We start from the raw sequence: 21,007 nt of genomic DNA on the forward strand, positions 1-21,007 counted from the left end.
AAAATTTCAATAAAACAATATGATCTTATGAAGTTTCATCAAGATTTATGATCTTCAAAATGTGATCATTTTCATTCATTCATTCATCCTTGACAATATTCCTTCATAATCAATGAATCTAATCCATATTAAGAACCAAAAAATTAACTGAAAGTCCATCGATCCCAACTTTGTTTTGGAACAATTTTTTATCTTCCAGCTATTTCTGTTGACTACGACTTGTACTTCAGTGATGCTACACGAAGCTCAGCATCGCAAGTGATTCCTTTCTATACAGGATCTAAAACTAGCCTGACCATAGCTATGTGGGTTCAGTTCACGGAAAAAGACGAAAATGGAATTTTCTTCACTCTCTACAGCGTGTCGTAAGTAAAACTCACTTCTGATTCGGTTTCTTGATTTTCCAAAGCCACTGCTTTCATATGTATCTTCAGGTCCAAACACGTTGCAAATGACAGACGACCGATGGTCCAAGCACATTCCAACGGAGTCCAGATATCCATTTTCCCTGATGTCCAAGATGTGTATTTGAGTTACAGAGATTATACCACAGTAAATGATGCCCAGTGGCACCATATCGCCATCGTATGGGATGGAGAAAATGGAGGAGAGCTCAAATTGATAACGGAGGGCTTGATTGCCAGCAAAGTCAAAGGATATGGCAGCGGACGTAAATTACCAGAATAGTGAGTTGAAAAATTATTTCTTTATTAAGGTTTGGGGACTCAGAGAAACCTCTATTTTCTATATATAGTAGCCTGTTATATCAATTCTCAGGTTCCAAACTCTAGTATTTTAATCATATTAAAAATAAATTCACACTGCACGTAAACCATAGAGCTTATTATATACTTGAAGTATATTGTTCGAGTTGAAATGTGGACAATAATAATTTTCATACGAATCATACACGAAACTGAAAAACAGTTATGAAAATTAGAAAATGAAGTTTTTTCCTGCAGAAGACAGATTCAAGCATGAATAATAGTAAAGGTATAAGTTAAGAATCATGAAAAAGTATTCACTTCATAGTCCGGTCAATTTAGACCTGAAAACAGTAATGAGATAACGAAAATTGCGACAGAGCTAAATTTTAGTGAAGACCTTTATTTTACCATAAAAAATAAAAATTAGAAAGTCTCAATCTGTCCCATGAGCGCTTCAAAAGTTATTTGGGGTCAAAGGTCAAAATTTCAGGTTTTTTGAGTTTTTCACGAAAATCATAAGTTTTATTAAAAAAAAATACCTTAGATCAAAGTTGTAGATCTCAAAATTCTCTACAAAAATGGTTCCTATGATTTTTTCTGTAAGTATCACCGTTCCTGAGATATCGCAATTGTAAAAGTCACGTTCTATGTAATATGCACACATTAGCTACGTATATACACATTCAGGTAATTAAGCAAGTAAAAATGCCTGTTTGTGTCTCTTTTATGTATATACTTTATTCAGAAAATATACATTTAAAGGACCGTCAGTCCCTTCGAAAATCCCCTCTACCCGTATGGCCTTGAATGAAAATGACATTTAAACATTTGAAGCCAATTTCGATTTTTCCGTATTGGAAAATCGTTTGATGTCATTAGGTAATTCATAATGGGCAATCATTTCTTTGTAAAATATAGATCATTTTGAAAATGCACTAATTATAATTTTTTTCAATTGATATTTAAATTTTGTAATGGAATAGTGCTTGTTCAGTTTCTCTGGAATCGAATTATATATAATGATCTCATCGTGATATATCGATTTTTTCGAGATCCTTTGTTAACAGATTATTGAGTTGATTTATTCTATAAATGCAACAGTAATGCTTTTTATTCTTTATAATGGACTGGAAAAAGGTAAATACTTTTGATTTATAAATATAACTGATGTCGAGTGAATTCTTTAGTATTTTCAGTTGGTTCTGAGAAAGGAAGATAAAAATTCATTAAGACCTTACTTAGCCTTGATGATTTCAGAATTGTATTTGAAGGAGTTTTGTATGTGCTAATCAAATAGTAAAATTTTGAATTAATGAGTGAAAATTAAATTAGTTTGAGGTGCTTCAACAAACTGGATATTTCACGAAAGAGTTTCATTTATATGTAAACCTAAAACCTCAACGGCAGTTGACTTTTCAATTTTGTTGTGTCGATACTCTATATATCTGTCCTTAAGTTTATGGGACATTTTCTCTTTTAGATTATTTGAATAAGTTCTTGAGTCACACTGAATTTGTATTGCTCTTCAAGGTGAATTATTCACTTTTCTACTTCTTACTTTCAGTTTGACTGTATTGATTTCTTCTGCATTTTTTTTTCAATTCTTGACCTTGATCGTTACACGCTTTACTATTAATGTCATAGTATTTCAGTCATCATTTTTATCATTTGTATCTAACCTTGTTTTTCAACTTCTTGTACTCTTTTATGATTCTTTTTCTAAAGTTTCCAAGACAATATATTTTTTCACAATATTACAAACTATCAAACTATAATTATCCTGTATTATCATATTTTTCATCGAAAGTCACTGTGGCAAATTTTCCTTCTATTATTTTTTTCAAAAAGTTATTTTCTTGTCTCAGGTTAAAATCATGAGAAATCTTGTCATTTTTTTAACTATCCAGAAAATCGGCATTTTGTTGAGAAGGTGAATCATCGTCTTCAGGCATGGAATTCAGTCCATTTTCATCTTTTTCCATTTTCTTGGTCGTTTTATCAATATCCATCACGTCCACAGCAAGAAACAAACAAATGACAAAGCTGTTTTTTGTTCTAGTAAACAAACTTTTAATTTGTTACTTACAATTGATCTTGTATGACTTTTGCTGCTGGTGACACCACCAGTTGTAGTTTCAGACCATATTTTCATTCTCTTTCTGTTCCAGGTGGGACCTAATACTATTTGTGAATTAGTTCAAGTTCCAATAAGAAACACACCAAAATTAAATAACATTCTTTCAAATATATTCAAACATTGAAACTTCCAATAAATCATTTTTATTACCTTCTATAATGGCAATGTTATCATTCAAAATTACTTTGGAAAATAAATGATGAAGTACAGTTTTTCTTCAACTGATGTCAAAAACTGTTCTTCTGATAACATAAACTAACCAAAAGCCAGCTTCCAAAACCTATGTCCAAAAATTTCCATTTGAAAGTAACCCAAAAAAATTTTTTACTGAATCCTGTTCATCTGGAAACAGAGAGGTCAATAGGTTTGTAGACGCGAAGAAGATAAAAACATCCACTGTTGTTTATCTGCGGTCACTCCGAACAATTTTATTCGTTCCTGATTTTTTATAAAATCGTTAGGTCCCATAATTTTTGTTTTCCTCTCTTTTCGGATGATATTTTCTTTATTTGGAGCCAAAATCTTCGTAATGGATAACTGTGCGCTGTAGCAGTCTAACTGTATAACTCAATAATTTCTTGACAAAATGGTTTAGACTTTCACGGCTGAGGTTTTCAGTGTCATTGCTTTTCGAGCTTTACGAAGCCTAAAAGGTAGTCATTGGACAGCAAGCCATGATGGTTAAACCTCCGAAGAAGCTAGCCACTCGCGCCAGCAAAATGTCAGGAAGAAATTCCAAAAATCCACGGCTTTCAATAATTTCTTTTTCGCTCTCCTACCGCTGTTGGCCCACGCTAGAAGAAAAATAAAATAGTAAAAGAAGAAGTACCACAAGAGGCATTTATTGTTTTTAAACTCCTCATCTGAGTTTTGACTGCTCTCAAATAAAAAGTTTGGAATTTAGAATTTTTTTTTCAGTGCTTGGGTAACCCTAGGAAAGCCCCAAACAGGTAACCCGAAAGCCTACACTGAGTCAGGGTTCCAAGGCCACCTCACCAAAGTTCAGATATGGGGCAGAGCTTTAGATGTCACCAACGAAGTTCAAAAACAAGTTAGAGACTGTAGGACCGAGCCAGTACTATACAGGGGACTCATTCTGACCTGGGCGGGATATGAAGAAACAGTAGGAGGAGTAGAACGAATAGTGCCATCTCATTGTGGCCAAAGAAATTGTCCACCTGGCTACAAAGGTCAGAAATGTCAAGAACTGGAGGTGGACAAAATACCGCCCAAGGTTGAATATTGTCCTGGAGATTTGTGGATCATAACCAAGAACGGTTCGGCGTTGGTAGTGTGGGATGAGCCGCATTTCAGCGACAATGTGGGTATAACGAAAGTTCAAGAGAAGAGCGGACATCGACCTGGACAAACGCTGTTATGGGGTATTTATCAGATAGCATATGTCGCTTCTGATGCTGCTGGTAATACAGCAACATGTACTTTCAAGGTTTCTGTATTAGGTAAGTGAAGCTGCTTATGTCTTCATTATATGAAGGTAACGATAGAGAGTAATAGTTGCAAACAAGTTATAAACAATTATATTAGTAAAAAACTGATTTTCAATAGTATTTGAAATAAACTAATTCTATATCAGTGACAAATCTCACAAAGTACATCATTGATCACCATCGAATAATCATATCATAGAACAACCAATATATGTAGATGCCAATAATTGAAAGTAATGGATGCAGACAGGTTATAAACAAATATATTGGAGGAAAAGTAGATTTTCAGTAACACCTGAAATTGATCACTCTCGAATCATATCATAATCCTTGTGAAATTAATTCTTTAGTATGGTTTCGATACTGTTGTATTTTTGGTTCTTTGATTCCCCTCTCGGTTGTTACTTTTCGTTCGATATTCAATAGTATCTTGGGGATTATAATGAGGAAACTCGAAGTATATAGAAGTAAATGAAATAAAAACCTCGTCATATACCACAATTTTGGATGAGGCAAGTTTTTTATGTTTTTTAGGATGTTTGTAAGATTCCTATTTCTTCCTTCCATGAAGGGGGAGATACTGTAAGGACCATTCCCTTTTACCATGGATCAGATGATCGTTAGGTTCCAGAATTTATGTTTCCCTCTTTTTTCGGATGATATTTTCTTCATTCAGTGCCAAAATCTTCGTGACTATATAATTCGAAACCGATGTCAACTCAATATTACATGAGTGTTGTGTGCAACACTCATAAGGCCACATAACTCCGTTGGATATAATCTGGTATCAGTAACCCTCAGTCCCAACACAAGTTCTTGACATACCGCAGTGTTGAAAACACATTGATTTCTGCTGGCGTTGATGAATTTATCAATTTCCGATTTCAGCCCAGGAATGATCAGATACTTTGATTTTGAAGTGGTCATTAGTTACTGATGCCGACCAAGCGCTCTCTCAATGTGACAACGCTTCGGGGACACTAAGTACCCGACCAGCACAAACTCTTCGATAAAAAAATATTAGTAATAATGATTTTTCCTCAATTCATCATCAAATGAAGTTATATAATTCATTATAATTCTTTTTCAGCTGAATTTTGTCCAGAATTGCCAGACCCTATCGGTGGAATCCAGTCATGCAAAGACTGGGGTGCCGGTGGCCAGTTCAAGGTTTGCGAAATCGGGTGCAACCCAGGCTTGAGATTCTCCCAAGAAATTCCTCTTTTCTACACCTGTGGAGCTGAAGGATTTTGGAGACCAACGAATAATCCAAATCTGCCATTAGTATATCCAGCTTGTTCTGGTAAGATATGGTAACATAAATATTGACAGTATTGGACACAAAATATGGCGGCAGAGAGAAAGTTTATATAGGTTGTTCACGTTAACTTTCAAATTTTTTTGTACTGTTGATATGTTTTATTGCTATTATCCTTACTTACTTTTAGTATTTGTTGGAACTATTTCGACAATGCTTTAGGCATATTGAATATACGCAGGTCTTATCAAAAGAAATGATTAGTTGTGAAAAGAAAAGAAAGACTGACAGTTTTCGAGTTTTTTTCGATTCGGCAACTTCTGAAATTTTACTATCACCTACAAAACTTACATAATGAAATGTTAGTAGTTTCATTGCTGTTGAACGCAATTCAGTGGGAATTTTAACGTTGTTGTGCTGGATATACAAAATTACCAAAAATGACGTCATTCTCTTCTTAACGTGAACAGCCTATATACAGTTTCAGTCTTTTTCAAATTCAAAATTGAAGTAACAAATGAAAATATATACCAATACATTTTTTGATTCGTCATTTGCTATTTTTGGCAATCGTGTCGATATTATTTTCTTCATTTCATAATAATTTTCATCAGTTTATACTAATAACTGTATAAATAACTGCATAAAAAATGAATTAGATCCTCTTCATTCTTCGACATTATTTCAGAAAGTTATTATCAATAGAACTCCTCCCTACCTCTATAACAAAATAACTTATCGAACTGATGTTCATAAAGTGGACATTAGACGTAAAATGATCCATGTTGTTAGACACTCCAATGAACTTTTCAAAAGGTCATTTACATATACAATAGCTGAATTCTATAACAACCTACCACCTTCCTTTCGGTCGAAATCTGTTTCCAGTTTCAGGTACTGCCTGAAAGAACACCTTCTGAAAAAACAATACCTAATACCCGAATATCTTCTACGACTATTAGCTCTTGCAGGTCATAGCTGAAATAATTGTAGTATTCTTATGTTTGTATCGATATCTGCCTCATCTCCCCTCTTTAAACAAATTAAATGTTGTACCCCCTATCACAATTACAATTACAATTTTGGGTGCTTTGTTTTTTGTTTGTTTTTTATCTTTTCCATCTTTTTTTTTGTAAGGTGCAAGAGGAAGAATGAACTCTCTGTTCAATCTTGTATCCTATTGACAAATTCGTATTTTTTTTCTCCATATTGAATCATGTCTGTCTCTAGGTTTTTGGACGTTGCTTCCTTTCGGCGCATTTGTCCATTCTCCTCCTATCAGAATTGATAGGAGCTTCGTCGGGGGGATGCAGCAGTCTTGCTCGCAGCAATGCTGTCACCCCTTTTTTATCAAAACTTTTTATTATATAAAAAACACCTAATATTTTATTGGTAAAATCCTGTCTCCACGTGGACATCCGGTCCACCCCGGCCTCCAACCGGCGTGAATGGGGACAGAAGTTATGTAAATCCCCTATAACACTCCCACGTGGACATCCGGTCCACCCCGGCCTCCAACCGGCGTGAATGGGAGTGCTGTTTCTCTTCAACACTTATAGACTGTTCACAAAAAAGTTTAATTTAATGGTGGCACGTTCTATGACGGCAGATATTTACGACACAAACTGAGTTTTATCTCCAACAATGGCGTTCGCGTACCTTCTTTGTGGACGGTCGCTGTCGGCACGTCCGTCCACCACCACATCAGAAAGGAAACTCATATTGTATCATTTTATTTCTGCTGTCAATAAATGCATTTATTATTATTATTATTGGTACAACAAGAACAATTTTCACTCCCTGAAATTGCATCAGTTTTTTACACCCTTTTCTATTGTTTTTCCCTCTTTCATTTGAATCATCAAAATAACTTTTTTTGCATTATAACCTTTTTCAATTCAACAGCTTCTAAACCTGCCCAAAGGGTATTCAGAATCGCGATGTTGTTCCCAAGCTCAGTACTATGTAACGAAGCAGGACAAGGAGTACTCAAACAAAGAGTGCGCACAGCAGTTAACTCCCTGAACAGAGATTGGAACTTCTGTTCGTTCTCTGTCGAAGGTACTAGAGAGTGTAAAGAACTCAATATAGACGTTAAGTGCGACCACAGAAATAGGCAAACGAGACAAGTGAGCAACGATGATGACGGTGGTACCTACGTCATCAATGCCAGTGTACCCGTTGGCAAGTGAGTATTTTTCATCTTATTTCTCTATCGTTATGATTTCATGAGATCAATGTACACGAAGGCATGGTAATCAGTCTGTATTTTTTGTGAACTTTTATTGTGGATGTATTCACTGTTTTATATTTATTAGTCAGCCACGCAGTATCTTGAATAAAAATAGTTGAAAATTGAGAAGTCTGTTATGCTTTTAGAAACATTTCATTTTCATCTAGACCACTTGTCACTATAGTTAATTTCGTCAATGATATTCACAAAGAATAGAGTCAAAATGTCTTTATTTTCTGTAGGCTACTCGCCTCTCACTTTTTTTTTACTCTGATACCAGTAAACCGATTCTATTTTTCATGTTTCACTACGTTCTCCCATCAAATCTCCCGGAGAGGATGGTATATTTCCAGTTCTTCTTCAAAACGGACTGGAAATAATTTTACCTATTCCCACAAAATTGTATAGAGCTAGTCTGGTGTGGAACTATATACCACCCAGTTGGTTGACAGCAAGGGTGGTATATATACTGAAAGTGGGCCGAAGAGACCCACACCCCAAATCGGTACGACCAATCAGCCTTACATCCTTCCTGCTGAAAGGACTTGAGAGGATACTGGACGGATATATCAGGAGGGTAGCATTATATGCATCCCCACTGAATAACCACCAGAATGCTTATCAAACCGGCAAATCGACAGATTCAGCATTAAACAACCTCGTAGAGAAAATCTTCCAATCCCTTGATAACAAGGAGATTGCGGTAGCTGTATTTCTTGATATTGAAGGAGCATTTGACAATGCACTACCTAAATCTATAGGATTGTCTCTGGCTAGGAAGGGTATAGAATCGACCATAACTGGCTAGATCTATGCCATGCTAGTAAACAGAACTGCAACTACGACTCTTCAAGGCGAGGCTCAGGGTCACCATGGGCTGCCCTCAAGGTGGGGTACTATCTCCCCTTCTGTGGTCGCTCCTGGTGGATAGTCTGCTTGATTCCCTCGACAGAAGAAAAGTTGATCTGCAGCTTATGCAGATGACCTTGTCATCCTGGCAAGGTCCACGTCGGGAAGGGTAGCTTGTAATATTCTCCAAAGCGCATTGGACGTTGTTCACAGTTGGTGCCTGAGGGAGCAGATGTCTGTCGACCCCAGCAAAACTGTGTTAATCCCCTTCACCAAGAGAAGAAAATTCCATTTGGAGGGGAGACAAAATATCTTGGCATTATCCTTGATAAAAGACTCACCTGGAACATTCACTTGGAAAAAGTTTTACACAAAACCAGACTGTCACTATGGACATGTCGAAGGATTTGTGGTAAAACTTGGGGTTTAGGTCCCAAACAAATCTATTGGATTTATGTGATGATTGTCAGATCAATGATCACTTATGGTGCATTTGCTTGGTGACCGAAGGCTTTACAGAAAACGGCCCAAACGAAGCTCTCTGGCTTACAGAGACAGGCTTGTCTGGCTATGAGTGGTGCCATCAGTGCCACACCGTAAGCGATCATGGAGATCCTTCTAGATCTACCTCCTCTCCACATTTTTCTGGAATGAGAGGCTAGATGGACTGCATACAGACTTGTGCACATTGCCAATTGCACAAATCGATTCAATGCAGAGTGCGACAGACTGTTTGTTGACATTGGCAGAGGATGCCAGCTATATGAAGGAGTCTCATCAAAGAGATCAAGCTAGAAAATAAGCTCTAACAACCAAGGAGCATCACAATAGCTCTGAAAAGGTCGCGATGAATTAGGCCAGGGGCCAGCTCCCCTAATCTAGGTTACGCTACGTCCAACAATTTTATTATTTGTTATCTGATCAATATCGTAGATTGCTGAAGATAGTGGTGTGATGACTGCTACCTAGGACCTTTCGAATTATTTTGTAGTTTTTAGTACATTATCTACACCATTATCATCTTTTTTTTCAATAAAACCGTTTAACATATAATTTCTTTTACTCATTTTAGTTTAGGTATAATGTCATTTGAAAATTTATGACAAGAGGACGTCTCTTCATGGCATTAGGGGGTACATTTAACCACTTAAGAATTTAATTTTCGATCTACGAGAATGTATTGAATAGTAGAAATATACAGTCCATATTTAGTAGTTAGCTTTTAATTACTGAAAGTGAAATTCCTTATAAGTGGATAATAATCCATATATATTATATCTTCATAAACTATCCTTAGGTTAAGTGAAGTTAAATTCCAAAATTTTTTACAGTATTTTGAATTGGTCTTGAATTTAATTTGCATTTTCGGGCTATAAATTAATTGGTACATGATCCATTTTATCCATTTTAGAGATAGCGAATTTACTGGAGATTGCTAACTTTCATTCAAGATATTGTCGAGGTCAATGACAGGCTTTTTGTGTTATAGTTGCATGTATCTAGTTAGTTTAGTTGGATGTGTAGAAGTAGCATGTTGATTTATTGTAGAAATTCCCGACAAGGAAGGCAGTCGTCCAGTGATACTTACGACATAGAAATCTCATTCCCGGCGTTGAAGTAAGCATGCAGTAGTGTTTTTATTTATCTATTTACTCCTCTATTCCTTCTACTATTGAGGAGCGTGGAAGGGTACAAGCTAGGAACGAAAATTTATTCAAACATTCATTTTGAAAGCTTTTCTCTATAAACTCATTTCCTTCAAATGTTCTCCCAGTTTTCCTATATGTAAAACTTCTTAGTCTTTTCACTCTTTCTTTTGTTTTCAGCAATGTTGTTTGTTTTGTAGTTACTTATGGTTCCACCATATAATTTTATATAATTTTTGTAACTTTCCCTACGTTCATCTTCCATCATCCTTCTATTTTTGTTTCCATATACTTGATTCATTCTCCAGTCTCATATTCGCAGCTCGTTTTGATATATCAAGAAGAGTTGCAAATATGATATATAATTTGCATTCCACCTCCAAATGGAATGGAAATATTATTTTCACTGATGATCTATAAATATTTTCAGTTTTCGGGGATTGTTACTAGTCAATAGTCTCCAGTATCTGTTCGGTTATATTTTGTAAGCCGAAAGATTTTAATAATGGATTATATACACTGATCGACTTCATTTATTTTTTGAATGAATAAAGTTGGTGATAATGGATGGCACTTTGGACCTTTCTTTGAGTTTGCCTAATATTTCCCATCTTGTGCTTCTCTTTACTCTTTCATGATATCACCTTTTCTTCACATTTTCTCACTATTTCAAATTGTTCATTTCAAAGAAGTTGCTTTTCATTATGAATATTTCATTTTTTTTTTCAAGATCTTGTACTGGTCAACAATCAAAATATTTCAGGTATTTATAAAATATCGTGAAAATATAAAAAACTTTTCAGTGTCACTATTTTTCGGGTTCAAAGGCAATGGATTTTTGTAGTTTCTTCAAAAATCCAGTGCCTTCAAAACCGAAAATTAAATATTGAAAGAATATACAAATTAAAAATTCATTTGAGATAAAAGAAACAGAATATAACCTGAAATTAAAAATCATGATCATTGTCCATGATTATGAAAGCAATTATGTTCGTTCAAAAAAAATTCGGAACGCAATAATTACATTATTCATAAAAAAAATTCTGATACGTTGTACAAATTCAAATACTCTATGAAAAAGTCACGCTGTGTAGTTAAAAAATATCACATTTTGCTACAATTATTTCTTTTTTCTATTCGAACTCCTTTATAATACTCATTCAGTCCAGGATATTGAGAACCTATAATGAAGTTATCATTAATCTATTTTTGTAGCCCTTTTACGCTCCATGATAATTATCAAATATCGACTAATCCGGGTGCTGTCATGAATTTGAGTTTTTTGGTTATTAGTGATCCAGTAGTACACTCCAACACGAATGAGAGATCTTCTGTGAAAGCCCTACTAGAGAAGTTGATTCTGGAAGAAGATCAATTCGATGTACGAGACATTCTGCCAAACACTGTACCAGATCCGTCGTCGTTGGTACTTCAATCCGATTACGCTTGTCCTTCTGGTCAAGTTGTTATGGCACCAGATTGCGGTAAGAATATCTCCCTAACTATGTTGAAAAGGAATCAAAATACTCAAAAATTAATGTAAGGCATTGAAAGTGCTCACTTGTAAAGTACTCACAACTCTCAGTTAATATGAGAATGTAATTGATATCTAGTTAGCCTAGACCCATTTCACGAATATACAATATATTGCGTTAATGTAGCAAAAAGTCAAACTAGACTTGAACAAATAAAATTTCTATTTACTATCACTATTTACGTTCAGCCTGATTCTAGTCATTGAGACATACTTAAAGATGTTATTCTAGTCCAGTGTTTTTGTTGAAATCTATGAATCTTCTTCGACATTTTCCCAAAGAAGATCCAATATATTTGATAACAGATACTGAGTGAGGGCAACTTGAATAGCGATAATTATTTGGCACTACTTCAAAATGATGTCAATCCAAGTTTAGCAAATTTATATCCTGATCCAGGAAACCCTCAAGTTCCAGTGAATACGAAATGGTTTCAGCAGGATGGAGCACCACCACATTACCAAGTTAATGTCCGGCAATACCTCGATACATCATTTCCCAATCGGTGAATAGGAAGGGCGAGGATCGATTGAATGGCCAGCGTGATCACCTGATCTTTCATCATTAGATTTCTTTTTATGGGGATATGTAAAGGGCAGATTTGAATGACTTGAAAGAACGAATTACGCTTGCGATTAGGTCGCTCACGCCTGATATGTTACTTGATATTGGGATGTTGCCAAGACGTTCGCGGTGAACATTTTGAACATTTACTTCATTAACATCTATAGTTCTTTTTCGTATTCTACATTTCATTACGTTTTGCATTACATTTTAGTTTTTTTAAATATATTTTATCTCATTTGTTGCAATAAATTTAAAAGCGATAACATTTTTAAATAGAGAATGAAGAGACCTTTCAAACGATATATTACAAACCTATACTTCCTATTCAAAAAAATTTGGGTTGTACCTGTCATTCGAAGGCGGTTGAAGCTAGGATTGTTATTTTTACGTTGAATAATGTTAAATTATAATTTACATTTGACGCATTTCGGGATTTTTTAAAAATATGTACAGTAATCGAAATAATGAATTTATTTCATTTGACTTTTACACACTGTATAGGTATGGTCATTATAGAAACGCATTGATAAAAAACTAATTTCGGCAAATATATCTAATTATGATTTTCAGTTCCTTGTTCCATCGGATCCTACTACAACAAAGATACAAAGACCTGTATTTCTTGCGCTCAAGGATTCTATCAGAGCGAATCTGGACAGCTACAGTGTATACAATGTCCTGTTATTGCTGGTAGACCAGGAGTAACAGTTGGACTTGGAGCTCGAAGTGCTGCTGATTGCAAAGGTACTCTTTCAACAAATAGAAATAATTGAACGATTATTTCCTTTGTGTCGAAGATATTGTCATACAAATATTTTTTTTCAGAGCGTTGCCCAGCTGGAAAATACTATGATCATGATGCTGGTTTATGTCGCAGCTGCGGACACGGATTCTATCAACCCAACGAAGGATCTTTCTCTTGCGAAATTTGTGGTTTGGGAAAAACTACAAGAACGAACGAAGCTGTTTCAGTTAAAGAATGTCGTGATGAATGTGGCAGTGGAATGCAGCTTGCATTGGACGGTAAGTTAACGCTCATCTAATTATAACTGAATATATAGGGTCTTCCATTAAGCGCTTCCTATCTTCAAATTTGAATAGAGAAAGAGAGAGAAAGAATATGCTTTATTGTTCAAAGGTACAAATTCTTGTTGACAAAGTTAAGGCCTAAAACAATCTCAAATTAAGGTATAGTAAAATACACACACAGAAAGAAACGAACAATAAGTCGACACCGACATTAGGTAAACTAGAATGTCTCATACCTACAACAATATATAAAATCTAGCACATGAAAAACATCTTACAACATATCAAAACAAGCTTGAGTTAGAATGCGTCATTTTAAAATTCTTGTAAACTATAATAGGGTTTATCCAACTGAAGAGCTTTTACTTCCTTTCTGAAATGTTCTACTGAACTTATTTCTTTAATGTGTTTTGTTAAGTGATTGAAAATTTTACCGCCTCCAGAAATTACTGAATCTTTAATTAGTGTCTGTGATGGGATCGGGAGTTTAATATAACAAATGCGCTCTGAGTGGAACGCATCCGAAACGTCCAATTTTCCATGACTCTGGCTCATAAATCCGGCTGAATTTGACCGATGACATGGGTTATGTTGGCTTTGAGGGCCGCTGTGGTTTGTGGCTTATTCATATATACCTGGTGAGTAATGTATATGTAAAGTAATGTATATATCAATTCTGGATAACTGGCATTTTTGAGACGAAAGTTCTATAATAAATAAAGAGTCCCTTGTGATTCCAAGATATAATTTCGGATTTTTCACCATGACGTAAATAGATCTTCGCTCAATATTGTTTTTCGAATTTCAGTTTTGAACAAATATTCCAGTCAAAATAGAATCTGATGATGTATCAACAGAAGTCATGTCTGATGTACTCGAACTCTCACCGTCCTCGGGGAACTTAGTCGTAATTTTTTCCAATACTTTCTGTATTTTTTTCTTCTTTAGAACGATTTCTTTTTCGGTAGTATATAATATTTACGGTCTGTGTAGCTTTTGATCTTCGAAAAACCTGTTAACTTGAATTCCAGCATCAAAGGTCTTTTCTTGTGTACCTGCTTCATCAGGCATGCTTTGATTTTCAGCGATATCTTCGTTACAAGTATTTAACAAAATTTGTTTTTCCTTTTTTTGAACAAACGGTGGAGCTTTAGATGTATGAGCCGTCGGTCTATTAATCTGGCAATCAAATATATGAGGAATTACGCCTGATTTCAATATAATTTTTTCCACTTTCATAGTTTTGATATACATGTGATGTTCTAAGTCTTTTTCAACCTAGAATTCAAAGTAGTGCTCAGAGTAAACTATAATTTTTTTTCAATAATCATTACCATTGATACTTACATTAAAATGATCTTCGCAACAAAAATGCGTCCCCCTGGCAGATACAAAGTCGGCCCTCCGCATAGCGTGCTGTCATAACTTTCGTGATTTTAAGTTACTTGGCAGTGAAATAAAAATTGTGTCTGGTGCAGTTACCGAAGAATTCTTGCATTTAGGAACGATGCAATACTTGTAACGTCCTTTTTTATCATTATTCATATTCACGCAATTGACACACTGCAGTAAAAAACAAACAATTTGCTTTCTACAGCTCTAGCACACGTATTTCGCTTATCCGCCAGCACTCCCATGTTGCCGAGTCCAATGATGTGACGTCAAGCTTGACCGCGCCCCATTTCGGTGAACGTCACATTCAACTATTAATTTTAGAGGGAAGATAAAGAGTGAAAATTCAGATTTTTTGCAGATGTACTATTTGAAATATAAACTTTCAAATAATGAAATAAAAAAAAATTGTTAAATGAGCCCATTGTCAATGTTTGGAAGTTCCTGTTGGAAGACCCTATATTATAAATCATCATTACATTCTGTGTCAATAGACCTCCCAAAGCCTTTAGGGTTTAGATGCAAGAAATGAAAAGATTGCAAATAGCTCAATAATCTGTTGAATATTTTGTTCTCTCGAGAATTTTGTTTATACTGGTAAAACAACAAAGAATCCAAATTATTAACATCATTTTATCCTTCTATTTGATAAGCAGTAGCTTAATTTGTGTGTATGTTTTTTTTTGTAATAAACATCCATAACTGAACTACCGCATCTAAATAATACCTATATCATTAGGATATAGATACTCACCCATATATGTTGATAAACTGCGTTTCAATGTCAACAATAACTACTTCGAATATTTAGGAAAATGTGAACCATGTCCTCGGGGAACCTTCAGATCTCAAGGAGTTCAATCAGCCTGCCAAGGATGTCCTATTGGAAGGACAACCCCAAAGGTTGGCGCGGTTACTGTTGAAGAATGTTCTTTACCAGTCTGTACGCCAGGCTCTTATCTGAATGGAACATTGAACAGCTGCACACCCTGTAAGAAGGGATACTATCAGTCCGAATCCCAGCAGACAACATGCATTCAGTGTCCTCCAAATACTAGTACTAAGGGACCTGCCGCGGTAAGTGGTCATTTGTCATTAGTATTAATTCAATTTCGAAAATTCACAAACTGACAGCGTGATACCAATTTGATTGTCACTATCACTAATAGAGACCTACTAGAAAGATTAGTTTCGTATTTTCGCATTTATGACGATGTATCTCTGAAGTGGTTCGTATAATAATTTTTTGCTGCGAACTGGTTTATTTTGGGCAAAAAACTCAAGAGACATTTTTTGTTGAGAATGAAACAGGCTATCGGAAATGAGTTTTTAAATGGTAAACAAATAATAAGACAAAAAGTTACATTGGAAATAAATTTTAGGGGTTGCGTTTTCCACCCCTTCCAAACATGGGGTAAACCGAATAAATTACTGGCTAAGTGTCTTTTAGGTAGTACAAAACGTCAGGTTAATTTCAATATTGTAACTTTTTTAGTGCTTGTGAAAAAAATTGTTATACAAATTTTATGTGCCCCCTTTAAGGGGCTGTATCTTAATAAGGGATGCTCCAATTAAATTACTTTATATGAAAGATCCTATCTTTTTTTCGATGAGGAATCACCTTCTTGAATGTTTTACACTTATTTATATACACCCAATATACAGGCCAAACTGGTAGAAATTTTGATACAAGGTACTATGAACATGTCATTTCGGATAAAAAATCATTAATGTACGACATCTTCAAAATTGGAAACATAAAATAGATAAAGATAATTTAAAGATCCTTCACACATGCGAAAAAGGGAAAATGATGAATCTATTGGAATCTATGGACATAAACAGGTCAAAGAAAAATCCCAATTCTATTGTCCTCAATGAACAACTTGATCTAAATAATAGTCCTCTTCTGATTCTATAATCCAGTTCCCAAAACTTACATTATATCAAAAGGTTTGTTTTGTTATGTTCATGGATATTTCAGGTATACAAAATGTAGGTACCAAATCATTTATGATAGGATAGGCAACTTAGATATAAATTACTCAGATTTAAATGTAATCAGTTAGTTTTGAAAATGGTGTAATAGCCGAAACTAGTCAACAATAAAGAAATATCGTGGAAAATAGACAAAAGTGTGTTTTTGTAGTGTATCCTCAGTGAACATGAATTTCCACAAAATAAACAAGTCGTCAATCAAAGATGTGTACAGAGAGTTAGGAAACAATTTAATGGCAGTGTATGTACTGGTGTTCTAATATTTTGATAAATTCAAAGTAATTTTCGAAGATAATTTTTTTTGTTCCTATAGAGAAGGTTTTATAATTTTCAATATACTTTATCCTTAGGTGAAGGATATTACAAATTTTAGGTAGCGTATAAGTTGAAAAGCGTCGACAAATACTTTTATTGAATTTTGGAGTGGGTAGCAATTCGTTTGTTGTACTTTAGTAATATAAACTGTGGGAACACAATCATGAAATGTTTTGTTTTTGAATGCATACATAGATAAACTATGAATGCATAATGTATAATGTTCGAATATTACTAAGATCTTCTGAATATTTAAGATTAGTGTGATTAGATCTTTTTTTCTTCAATATTATTTTCAGGATATAGTTCTGTATTACGTTCAGTTTTTGCAAGGAACTCTCATACATTGCTCTCCACACGATAATACCATAACAAAAAAGTGGTTCAGCTAGAGATTTGTAAATTAATATGAGTATATTTTTCGATAGAAACTTTCGTAGCTGGTAAAATTTATATATTAGCTTCCTCACTTTTTTTGTCAGATAGTCAACATGATTGTTCCATATTAAATTATTGTCAATAATTATGCCCAAATACTTGACCTCGTTTATTTCTTTGATTTCCCCCCTCATACCTGGAACTTTAATATTAGAGAAATCATGTGTGTTTGCTGATGTTATAGAGATAGTAAAATTGTGGTTTTACTAGCGTTTAATGAATGACGATACATACTCAACCATTCATGAATCTTTTTCATGCTTGACTGGACAGAATTTTTGGTTTCAGACCATGTATTTTCATTGAAAATAACAACCGTATCATCAGCGTATGATATAATTCTTGCTTTCACTTTCAAACAGAGTAGAGAATTTATGTAGGATTGAAAAAGTATTGGACCACGAACGGTTACTTGGGGGACCTCTGTTCTTATGGTCACAGTTTCACTTTATGTATCGTCAATTTTAACACATTGTTCCCGATCAGTCAAATAATTGCGAAAGACATCCAACGCCTCACGCACACCAAAACGCTCCAGTAAGTTAAGAATTATTTCATGATCACCAGTGTCAAATGCCTTTGCCAAGTCTAGAAACACTGCAATCCATTTTTTGTTTTCATCAAGTCCCTGTGTTATACTTCTGATATACATTATCAGCGGCGGCTCGTCAGAGGAGGCAAGGGAGGCTTGGCCTCTTCATAACATTTGAGGCTATTCATCGCAATAAATTAAAAGATATTGACAAATAATTATGATTATTTTTTTCTAAAAATGCTTGGTTATCATTACTTTTCCATTAAATTTTTAATATAAATACATAATATGCCCGAAAAAACATCAACAAAACTCATCAACAAAACATCAAATGCACCGCCCATGAACGAATAGCGAATAAACTATCAACCCGAAATAATGAATGCCATACGTTGCAAGGGAGCCATGCCTCCGACCGCTTTAAAAAACACAGGCTCCACGAGACCGATCCAACCAGCAACATACGTCCTGATTTGTAATTTCAGTTGCAGAAATTATAGCGTCAGAGGAGGCTTGCCTCCAGTTGGTCTCCGTTAGTGTATGAATGCGTTTGTTTTTTATTCAATTATTCCGGCGGGATACCGTGACGGACCGGGACTAAAAGATATTCCGGTAAATCGTTTTAATGTTTCTTGATAATATTTGTTCTTTGTGTATAAAACAGGCAGTATTATATTATAGCAGTGCTTTTTTGGTAATATTTAAAGTGTTTTCTTTCAATTTAAAGGTGTTTTCAGGTTTTCACTTTTCGGCAAGTTTTTTTTTCATTTATTATGGATAAGTTGGACGAAATTAAAAAATCTGACGATATAGTCGATTGGTTGCTGACAAATAATTTTAAGTCTTTAACTCATGATAATAAATTTTACATTATTAGAACTCTGGGAAGGCCTCAACCAAATTTGATTTCAATCAAATCGTCAGATAATCGACAAAATCGTGGATTTAATATTAGTTGGTACGATAAATGCGATTGGTTAACCGACTCCATTAAACGAGAAAAACTTTTTTGTTAGCCCTGTGTTTTATTTTCCGTACAAACCGAATACCAAACGTGGTCCAAAATAGGATACTTCGATTTGAAACATTTATCTCGTGTTATGAGGCAAATATGATTCACAATTTGGCACTTTTTTAAACGGTAGCGTTTTTTCGGGCACCTCAAAAACCATCCAAAATGAGCTTATTATAGACAGTGTGGCATACATTACTGAGGAAAATATAAGCAAGGAGATTGAAAGTGTTTCTTTTTTTGCATGGGAAATTGATGAAACTACCGATATTACCTGTACATCACAACTTTCAATCGTTTTTAGATATGTCAAAGATGGTAATGTAGTAGAACGTTTTATGGGTTTTCATGATGTTTCATCTGGGCACACAGCTGACGATTTGTTTAATTTTTTAATTCGTACGTGTGACACCTATAATTTTAGGCGAAAGTTAATTGCGCAAACCTTTGATGGGGCTGCGGTCATGACCGGCCATTTAAATGGTTTACAAACTAAAATAAAGTCCATAGCTTCTCATGCACTTTTTACGCATTGTCATGCCCTAACTTTAGTATTAAGCAAAGCGTGCAACAACATAAAAATTTTCGCGCCTCCGGCGGGCTTTTCTGTGTGTATATAGTCTATATGACTTAAGCCTCACCTGTTCTCCAATGCACGAGCCGTCACTGTACATTATCAAATAGATAGATCATTATTTCAGACAGGTAAAACACCCAATTAGAGGCAATGCTCCCTATAAGACGAAAAAGAGTGAATAAAAAAAATTAAACAATTTCACTATATACAATCGATATCCGTCACACGAGTAAAAAGCAGATTATAAACACCAAATAACTTGTGATTTTCTTAATAAGTAGGTATGATAGTTGTCACAATAAAAGGACAGTTATATCTAGAATTGATACGAGGTAGGTACTAAAAAATTGATTTTGGACGACAAATCCCCACAAACTAAATGATTAGTGAATATTATCAAAATATCTACTCTGTAACCCTAAAAATTAATAAAATCTGTTTGCTGAGGAAATCATTTCGTCCTTATACGCCATGAAAATCAGTTCGTAATAAAAAATAATGCCGCGCCAACTCATTGATCTCTGTACATCTCTTGATAATGGTGTTTTGAATAGTCATGTTGTGAATAGTTTTCGGAATATTTGATTGGAGATTATTATCTTGATTATCTTGAAACCACTAAAAAATTAAATCAATGTCACTGTCTATTATCTTAAAGATGTTGAAGTCATCGACATACAATAATTTTTGAAAAAAATGATTCATAAGATCGTCAATATATTAATAAGTTCACCCATTTATGGCTACCCATTTCAACATACTGATATGTCTATTGAATAAGTATCTAAATAAAGTAATCCAGTAAAGCTAAATAGAGCAGGGAAGCTAAATAGTTTTTGAATCAAAATTTTGATATCAATCTCAAATGCCTTCTATGAATGACATCAACTCCAAATCAATTCACGAGTTTTAGGATTTGATCATTATTTTGATGAAAGAGAACTTGTTCTTGAACAAATGTGGTCGTTTTCACTTCAGATCATCATCAAAATTGTCCAGAAACTCTGCATGATATTGGGTTGTTTCAAAAGTTTTGGCTGTTTTTAAGAATACTTTAAAACTGTAATATCTCAGTAGAAATTCAATAATTCCGTCAACATAAAAATTGGATGATCGGGATTCTATGAAGATGACGAAGGCCATTTTGCCTAGTCTTGATTGGCGAAGGTTCTACCGGTGAGAAAGTTATCGAAGTGCTTGGAAAGATAGTGGTTGGTTGGGGAAAGTTCTGGGGAGTATGGTGGGTGAGACCAAACTACGACACTCAATTCGTTTAAATTTCGGACGGTGATTTGTGTTGTTGACCAATGCCAGCTACTGCTGAAACAATT

The 21,007-nt window shown here is 34.7% G+C and overlaps 2 protein-coding genes across 3 annotated transcripts in view; one reads left to right on the forward strand and one right to left on the reverse strand.

Annotated features, from left to right (window-relative positions):
• The window catches only part of uif (sushi, von Willebrand factor type A, EGF and pentraxin domain-containing protein uif), a 152,048-nt gene that overhangs the window by 119,771 nt on the left and 11,270 nt on the right, over nt 1-21,007 (forward strand). Inside the window, exons 20-29 of one of the 2 annotated variants that reach the window (XM_074171664.1) lie at nt 200-365; nt 435-686; nt 3,763-4,304; nt 5,383-5,595; nt 7,456-7,738; nt 10,181-10,249; nt 11,572-11,762; nt 12,951-13,124; nt 13,206-13,403; nt 15,613-15,878. In XM_074171664.1, coding sequence (XP_074027765.1) covers nt 200-365; nt 435-686; nt 3,763-4,304; nt 5,383-5,595; nt 7,456-7,738; nt 10,181-10,249; nt 11,572-11,762; nt 12,951-13,124; nt 13,206-13,403; nt 15,613-15,878 — 2,354 coding nt within the window. The remainder of the gene's footprint in view (nt 1-199; nt 366-434; nt 687-3,762; nt 4,305-5,382; nt 5,596-7,455; nt 7,739-10,180; nt 10,250-11,571; nt 11,763-12,950; nt 13,125-13,205; nt 13,404-15,612; nt 15,879-21,007) is intronic. The other variant, XM_074171665.1, reaches the window with a different exon arrangement.
• LOC141480921 (uncharacterized) lies at nt 13,455-15,214 on the reverse strand. The gene is made up of 2 exons (XM_074171666.1): nt 14,757-15,214; nt 13,455-14,687 (listed from the first exon to the last, which is right to left on the reverse strand). The coding sequence occupies exons 1-2, from the start codon at nt 14,817-14,819 to the stop codon at nt 14,388-14,390; spliced, it is 363 nt and encodes a 120-aa protein (XP_074027767.1). The 5' UTR covers nt 14,820-15,214; the 3' UTR covers nt 13,455-14,387.

Source organism: Leptinotarsa decemlineata, unplaced genomic scaffold (genome assembly GCF_025532065.1).
Source record: "Leptinotarsa decemlineata unplaced genomic scaffold, Ldec_3_MD MMD2_tig00000026_RagTag_RagTag, whole genome shotgun sequence".
NCBI classification, from domain to species: domain Eukaryota; kingdom Metazoa; phylum Arthropoda; class Insecta; order Coleoptera; family Chrysomelidae; genus Leptinotarsa; species Leptinotarsa decemlineata.

Coding starts and splice junctions, on each gene's coding strand:
- LOC141480921 (XM_074171666.1), bottom strand. CDS start 14,819: ATGCGGAGGGCCGACTTTGTATCTGCCAGGGGGACGCATTTTTGTTGC. Junction 14,688..14,756: donor GTTGCGAAGATCATTTTAAT/GTAAGTATCAAT, acceptor TTTGAATTCTAG/GTTGAAAAAGACTTAGAACA.